Source organism: Eurytemora carolleeae, unplaced genomic scaffold (assembly GCF_000591075.1).
Source record: "Eurytemora carolleeae unplaced genomic scaffold, Eaff_2.0 scaffold1235, whole genome shotgun sequence".
NCBI classification, from domain to species: domain Eukaryota; kingdom Metazoa; phylum Arthropoda; class Copepoda; order Calanoida; family Temoridae; genus Eurytemora; species Eurytemora carolleeae.
In genome coordinates, this window is record NW_019397135.1 from 67,674 (window position 1) to 76,889 (window position 9,216).

Here is a 9,216-nt window from a genome sequence, read left to right on the forward strand (position 1 = left end):
TAATCACTACAGATAAAAAGGGAAGTCGTATATCACGGTTTGACATTGAGAAAATCTCAACCAAGATTATATATTTCTCGGCATGTTATAAACTAAACACAGTTACATCATTTTATATCCACACTGTTAATATATAAAGCCACAAAATATAAAGATAATTACTAAAGAGGTAAAAATATTAAGCCACAAAATATAAAGATAAGACTAAAGAGGTAAAAATATAAAGCCACAAATTGTTAAAGATAAGACTAGAGAGGTAAAAATTTAAAGCCACAAAATCTAAAGATATGACAATAGAGGTAAAATTATAAAAACACACACAAATATAAATACAAGACGGAAGAGGTAAAAGTATAAAGCAGAATACTATAAAAATATGATAGGAGAGGTAATAATATAAAGCCAAAAGCTATAAAGATAGGACGGGAGAGGCCACATATAAAGCCACAAACTAAGCAGATAGGATAGGAGAGGTAAAAATATAAAGCCAAAAATTTCAAAGATAGGACAGGAACGTAGCAGTGCAAATTTAAAGCTACAGATTAAGCATTATATAGAAAGCAATATGAGGATGAGATAATAGGGAACGTGAGTAAACCCATGTATGAAAGGTAATGAAAGGCAGGGGTACGTGAAACTAAGATTTACATGCAAACGCTAGTATTAAATTGATAATCCTTGGCTTACTTTATTTTTTCTAATATAATATACAAAAAAAAAATAAAAATGAAGGTTTTGTGGATCCTCATAAATATAAATTAAGCTAACAAAATAGAAGATAAGATATTCCTGTATCCCTCCCCTTCTCATATTCTCCTTCCCCCCACTCCAACCTCCTTTCCCTGTTCCCCCCCCCCTTCCCTCCGCCTTCCGCCCCCTCCCCTTCTCCTGCCTTATTCAGTTCTTCATTAAGAATATACAAATGTATAAAAGAGGATCAAAGCATTATTAATTAAATACAGTATTCTATATTGAATATTGATAGATACATGAACATTGATAAACACAAATTCTTAAATATTTTTAAGTGAAAGTGGGGGGGAGGGGTATCATTCTCAATAGAAAATATTTGAAATATTTATAAATCAGTTTCTTGGTTTTAATTATATCAATGTAAAACTAACAATTTTAGCCAGAAAAGTTTATTTTTTAAACTTTCTTTAAAAAAGCTGATTTTTTAATATATTTATAAATATATATATATAAAGTCTAAAAGGTAAAATATTAAAGAAAAGATTTTATATTCCGTTTGCGTAAGTTGACGATTTGTATTCTCTTATATAGAGAAACGTTTTGTTACGATAAGTTATTTTTAATTTTTTCTCTTGTTTATTCTTTTAATTTTCAAACTCGATGTTTATAAATATTGTTGTATAGATTAAAAAAGGCCCTAAATGTGATTTGTTGATAAAACTACAAAAAGATAGATAGATATTTACTGTTCTGGGTTCATATCAAAGAATTTAGAGCTAAGAAAAGGGTTTGTAAACATTTGATCGTGACGTTTGCAATACTCCTCTGTTAGATGAAATAATCTAAGTAAGAAGTATCAAAGGTCTGCATCATCAGGTTACATAGATATAAAGATTAGAAAATTCGAGTATGTGGCCAAAACTCTATTCCTTTAAACCTTTTTTACCATCTCTTTGTAATTGTTTAATAAAACGAGTCTTTATATATAGCATATTTTTCTTTTTTCAAATTACTGATTAATTAATTCAAAGAACAGTTTAAGAATGGTAAAAAAAAAATATTAAAAAGGAACAAACATTTTCTGTTTCGGCTTATTACCCGATTTACACAAGCAATTTCTAATAGAAAATTAATAGGAAAAACGCTCAAATAACAAAAATAACAGATATTGTCTTTATAATGTAATAAGTAGACACAACCCTTATACCACCTCTCCGTAGAAATAATACTTCTTTGGACCGAACTTAATGAATTAGAGTTTGATAGCTGAACTACCTACTATCAATTCAAATACTTAACCATATTGGCGCATCGGGACAAGGAAAATCCTGAATCACCGATTCAAGATATGTGGTTGAACCGTCTAGCTAGACCTGGCTCAAATTTATTAAATCCGGTCCCAGATACATGTTGTCCGCTCATGCAACTTTAAAATCAACTTTGGTCCCGTATGCAGGGGATATAATGACGGTATAAATTCTACGAACTGGTATTGTATCATTCCTCAACTTTATCCTTTACAATGATGCAATGGTGCCGATCCCTAAGTGTGCACAAACAAATAATCATCCACAGCACACTGGTTTAAGTATATACATGAGGCCGGGATTAATGAATACCGAGTTTGGGTTCAAATTTTGTTATAACCCTCTTTTTCACAGTTTAGTTAATGCCGGTTTAATCTAGTCCTCCAGGTTCCTAAGTTTGACTGAGCTTGCAGTACAGAAGTAGTTGAACTTATAACGTCTAGTTTAACTACTTACCATTTTTCCGAATTTCCGACCCAAGCTTATTTTAAAACTTATTTAATAAATTTTCATCTTGATTTCATATTTATAAAACTTAAGCTCTAGCGTAAATTTTAACATTTAAAACATAAAAACCATGAAGAATTATAACAAGGGTGTTTAATGATATTTGGATATAAGCACGGTTAATTAATACCAAGATTAAGAGTTACTTTGTGAAAAGAATGCGATATGTTTCATAGATAAAGGACGTACAGGATAATTTAATAATGATTTACTAAATGTTATTGGATGAATCTATCTATCTATTTCTTCCAAGAAATGACAACTGTGTCATTCTGAGAACCCCACCTAGCTGGCTCCTTTAACTCTCAAAACATTTGAAATCTAATCTATTTCTGAACTGTGCTCGGCCCTACAATTGCTCCACGGCTTCTCAGAATCCAAACTTTATTCTTATATTTTACTAGAACCAGTTCAACATTTTAGAATCAATCTTGAAGTATTAATAAAATAACATTTCGATGAAAACGTCAACCTTTTGGTGAAAATTTTCATCTTTATAAATTAAGTTTTATTAAATTTCAAATATTCCCATCTTGTTGTGTATTTGATTTTCTAAGTGCTACATTAAATATAATATAAATCCATTAAATATAAACTTCGTTTAAGGACTAAACACTTTTAACCCCAGTTCTATTGCATAGACAGGACCAACCAAAATGAATGAAAAACAGGCCCAACTCTTTTGACTACAAAATAAAACCCATTTGGGCCTTTTTTTGAAGCCTCATGGTCATAAGAACTTGAAATGTCTAAAAAAATATTTAAAATTCAAGATTTTATTTTAAAAGAAATTTTCAAGTTTTACATCACAAAATATTTTTCCTTTTCTGAGAATAACCCCGGTTGTGATCTTAGCTATTTATTATTACTTTTTCCCAAAATTATCTTTCTAAGATTTCCTTCCCTTTTCCTTTTTTCTTTTCTTTTATTAATTCTTTATTTTTACCTCATCCCGTTGATGCATAACTTATTAAATTTTATTCTTTATTCTTCGGTATATCAAAATTTTCCAAATATCATCCCGATATCGAATATCATTTTACTAAACACCTAGTTTAATCCTTTAGAATAAATTGTATTCAAATTATATCTCCTGGAATTAATCCAGTAGAATAAACAGTATTTAAAATAATATCTCCTGGAATTAATCCACTAGAATAAGTTGTATTCCAAATATCTCCTGGAATTAATCCTCTAGAATAAGTTGTATTCCAAATATCTCCTGGAATTAATCCTTTAGAATAAACTGTATTCCAAATATCTCCTGGAATTAATCCTGTAAAAAGACTGTATTCCAAATATCTCCTGGAATTAATCCTTTAGAATAAAACGTATTCCAAATATCTCCTGGAAATAATCCTTTAGAACAAACTGTATTCCAAATATCTCCTGAAATTAATCCTTTAGAATAAACTGTATTCCAAATATCTCCTGGAATTAATCCTGTAGAATAAACTGTATTCCAAATATCTCCTGGAATTAATCCTTTAGAATCAAACGTATTCCAAATATCTCCTGGAATTAATCCTTTAGAATAAACTGTATTCAAAATATCTCCTGGAATTAATCCTGTAGAATAAACTGTATTCCAAATATCTCCTGGAATTAATCCTTTAGAATGAAACGTATTCCAAATATCTCCTGGAATTAATCCTTTAGAATAAACTGTATTCCAAATATCTCCTGGAATTAATCCTTTAGAATGAAACGTATTCCAAATATCTCCTGGAATTAATCCTTTAGAATAAACTGTTTTCCAAATATCTCCTGGAATTAATCCTTTAGATTAAACTGTATTCAAAATATCTCCTGGAATGTATCACTTAGAATAAATTGTATTCCAAATATCTCAAATGGAAACCTTGAAAATATAAATTAGATTATATGAAGTTAGCAGGATGATCTAGAAATTCAAGTATATTGCCGGGATTTCTTAGAAGTCAAGAGAGGAAAAGTCGATTATGATGCCGAAATTCTATTCTTGAACTAGAACTTGAATTATCCTGCCCAGATTTCTTAATAGTCAGAGAGGAGGAAATTTTATTTTCCTAAATTAAACCTTTATAAACCTTTCCTAAATTAAACTTTTATAAACCTTTCCTAAATTAAACCTTTATAAATTTTTCCTAAATTAAACCTTTTTAAACCTTTCCTAAATTAAACTTTTATAAACCTTTCCTAAATTAAACCTTTAAACCTTTTCTAAATTAAACCTTTATTNCTATTATGTAATCCTATACCCATGAAAAATATGAAATGGAAACCCCCAGTCACCACATGTTGAAAAAATCAGGACAATAATCCACAATATTTTATAAATTAACCAAATCACATCATCTGTTCACAATGATACATTTTGTGAAATTCTATTTCAATTTTTTTAAATCCAATATTGAAATGAAAATTTGATGAAAGATTAAATTTATCCAAACCTCTGGGGAAATAATAGTTTTTGAGTTACAAAATAAATAAAAAGAAAGTTTTTAAAACTAAAATTAGAAATATAAACAAAAGGATAATTCTATCAAAACCAGAATTCTTTAGTTTGGTCTCAGCACGTTTTTAATGATAATCTTAATTAAGCACGTTTTGTATAATATCCCTAATTAAGCACGTTTTGAATGATAATACTAATTAAGCACGTTTTGTATAATATATCGTTAAGGACGTTTTGAATAATATCCTTAATTCAGCACGTTTTGGAAAATATCCCTAATATAGCACGTTTTGGAAAATATCCCTGAAGTTGAAAAGTTTAAAGTGGTATTTTATATTGAGAACGTTGTAATGCTTAGTTATCACGCACGTTTTTTCATCATCGACGGTTTGAGCTAAAAACAAAAAAACATTCTTTACAATGAAAGTATAATTTTAAAACAGCTAGTTGTAAATAGCTAGTGAGCAGGATGGAAAGGATAGGTTGCTAATTATTCCAAGGATGAATTTGAAGCATAATTAGCACACTGGAGAAATATAAATTAGACAACTTTATCACAATACTTCAAACTGCCAAATAGATTTATCAAAATTAATTAATGGAAGCATTGATAGATCAATCAACATCAATGTTAGACGTGTAAAGAGAATGAAACTAATATAATGTAAATATGTAGATTGTAGATCTATTCAAGTATTGGATCATTGATTAGTAAAACTTTGACGGAGAAAATATGGGAATTAATAGAAAAACGATATAAGGTATATTCTAAAATATAAGAAATGGATGGTATTAAAAATGATGTATTGAAACTATCAACAAAGGAAGAGATGGTATGGAAGGTGGAAGAGAATGGAAGTATGGAGGATGGAAGTATGAAGGATGGTTTATATAAGAGAATGGAAGTATGGAGGATGGAAGTATGGTTGGTGGAAGAGTATGGAAGTATGAATAATGGTTAATAGAAGATAATGAAAGAGAATGGAACTAAGGAAGGTGAAAGAGAAAGGAAGTATGGAGGATGGAAGTATGGCTGGTGGAAGAGTGAAGTATAAATGATGGTAAATAGAAGATAATGGAACAGAATGGAAGTATGGAAGATGGAAGAGAATGGAAGTATGGAGGATGCAAGTATGGCTGTAGGAAGAGAATGGAAGTATGAATGATGGTTGATAGAAGTATGGAATTATGGAAATTGGAAGAGGGTGGAAGTATGGATGATGGAAGTATGGCTAGTGGAAAAGAATTGAAGTATGAATGATGGTTGATAGAAGAGAATTGAAGAGAATGGAAGTATGAATGATGGTTAATAGAAGAGAAAGGAAGTATGGAAGGTGAAAGAGAAAGGATGTATGGAGGATGGAAGTATAGCTGGTGGAAGAGTGAAGTATAAATGATGGTTAATAGAAGATAGAGGAACAGAATGGAAGTATGGAAGGTGGAAGAGAATGGAAGTATGGAAGATGCAAGTATGGCTGTAGGAAGTGAATGGACGTATGAATGATGGTTGATAGAAGTATGGAATTATAGAAATTGGAAGAGGGTGGAAGTATGGATGATGGAAGTATGGCTAGTTGAAAAGAATTGAAGTATGAATGATGGTTAATAGAAGAGAATGGAAGAGAATAGAAGTATGAATGATGGTTAATAGAAGAGAATGGAAGTATGGAAGTTGGAAGGGAATGGAAGTATGGAAGGTGGAAGATAATGGAAGTATGGAAGGTGGAAGGGAATGGAAGTATGGAAGGTGGAAGATATAATGGAAGTATGGTTGGTTGAACTGAAAAATAAGAAAAGAATGAAAGATATATAAATTTTGACAATATAGATGTTCGTTGATATGTAAAAGAACTAGATTAAGATGGTAGACTGCATTCGTGTATTAAATATAGAGGACTTGTTGGGGGCCCCCCGTAAACCAACCAGTCCTGGCGTAGAGGTTACCAGACAAACTCCGTTCAAATCTCCGAAACTCGGATCAAACCTGTGATATAAACTCAGTGTTTAGTTACCTAAATCTAACCATGGGGTTCTGCAGTGCCATGACGTTGGCTTTCGCGACGATTTTTAGTTTAGTTTCAATCGCTCTGCTCGCGATTGCATTCGCGACGGATAACTGGGTAACCATCTCGGTTAAACGAGAACAGCTAAAGGTAAAATGGATTTTTAATTTCATAGGTTTTTAAATTTTAAGAATAAAGACTCTCGGCAATAAACCCGTTAATTTCTGTAAAATTCTTGGTTCTAGTTCAACGAGTTTTCCTAGATCAGATATAGGGATAATTAATAATTATATAACACGTACTAACCAACAAGAATAGAAATAAATGTGGGGCCCATAATTCCGTTGATTAAGGAGACCACACAATTAAGCCATCGTCTTCATATTTAAATGTTGTTTTAAAACAAATTCTTTTACAAATCGCTTGAAAACCATTTGATCCTTTAGACTGCACAATTACTGTGTTTTAATAAACTATTGAAATTCAAAACTTTGATTCTAAAAGTTTTATTGAATAGATTAATGAGTCCCACTGTATCTATAAGAATAAACTTGAAACGTGAATCAGAATATTGAGGTTTCTAAGCATCTGATACAGTTACATACAGTTTACCTGGACTCAAAGATATGTAATCAACCCTTCGGCAATAATTTCTTCATCTATCTACCTATCTATCTATCTATCTATCCTTAGTACATTTCTATGTATCTATCTATCTATATAGATTTCTATATATCTATCTCTCTATCTAATCTATACTTAATAAAGAAATAATAATTCCCTAGAAATTAGAAACGAGTTATTTAAAAAGGGGAAAAAGTATAGCTTATAGAACTGAGGCCGAATTTAAAGAATTTGAGCCGCTGCTAAAATATGGTTGGTTCCACTTAAAATTGTTTTAAATTCTTCAAGATTTAAGCCGGCGCTTAATTGAAACCGGTTTTTTGGGGATTTAATACGCAGATTAAATTCATTAAATTCAGACACTGTTTTGATTTTCTTTTTACGTTTAACTTAAGTTATTCTGGGCTCTCTTGTTCAAGGGGCATTTTTAAAGATTAAGATTTTTTGAAGAATCATTCATTTTAACAAGCATGCAATGCAAACCTTTGCCTAAAATGTTAAAATAGGTTAAATATTTTTTCATACTAAATTGTTTTTATATATTTTGTGATATTCATATATGTCAATAAGGGAAGTTGATTATTTATAAAAGTATTAGGGAGAGAGATTAAAATCGTAAAAATGCCAACAACAAAAACTTAATATTTGATAAGAATACAATTGTAAACATATTTTATTATTTAGTCAAATATGTTAAAAATTGTTACAAAAAAAAGATGAATTTATCAAAAATCTTGAAGAATATCAATTTTGCAATTTTAATTGAACTGTTTGAAAAAATAATAATTTATTTAAAATAATTTGTCGAACAAATATTTTTCGGATTTTCCATGATTTCTGATTGTTTATGAAAATGGAAAAGTCTGTAAAACTACGGTTGGTTGATTTCACATGATTTTACATTCAGGGTTTTTATATCTTTAAATGCTACCTGAGTTAGCTGAACCTTGAATTAAAGTTTATTGTCTGTATGTGAGTGTGAGGCCTGTAAAAACAACAAGATGGGGGAGGGGGGTTAAAAGCTAGGTGGGACCCGGGGATAGGGGGGTATCACATCACAGCAAGTGCACGATTTATTTTACAGGGTGGAAAGAGCGAAAAAACATTTTTTTTGCGTTGACAATTAAAAAAAATTATCAATTTTCATATAAAGCAATCCGCACAAAATTGCACAATCAAAAATTAAAGATACTTTTATATTTTTGTTTACAGTAACACGAACATATTTTTTTCAATGTTTCTCAATAATTTCATAATTTTAAATGTATCTATTTAATAATAAATTAGAATATAATTTTCTAAGAATATGGGGACGGATGTAGGGAGGGGGGAGGGGGTTCTCATGCTTTGTCTTCAACCACAGAATTTAAAATGTCTCTATGTATTCGAGTAATACAGAACGAATTCATGAAAATTACTGATTACGAAACTTAAAAACTTCCTTCGCGTAAATTTCGAATTTTGTGTAACTATGAAATATATTTTATCAATAAAAAATCAATTTAATACTGAAATCTTTTTATGGTTTAAATGTTTGGGTAAAATGCTAAAAATAACCATATTTTACATTTTCGAAATTAACATTCCAAGTTCCCAGGACTAAGCTCATGTTGCAACCAATCTTGGTTTACTCTTGCCTTTCCTA

At 30.3% G+C, this 9,216-nt stretch overlaps 1 protein-coding gene across 1 annotated transcript in view; it reads left to right on the forward strand.

Annotated features, from left to right (window-relative positions):
• The first annotated feature begins 6,857 nt into the window (after positions 1-6,857).
• Positions 6,858-9,216, forward strand: part of LOC111712242 (uncharacterized) — a 14,313-nt gene continuing 11,954 nt past the window's right edge. Inside the window, exon 1 of the mRNA XM_023486811.1 lies at positions 6,858-7,097. Coding sequence (XP_023342579.1) covers positions 6,969-7,097 — 129 coding nt within the window. The 5' untranslated portion in view covers positions 6,858-6,968. The remainder of the gene's footprint in view (positions 7,098-9,216) is intronic.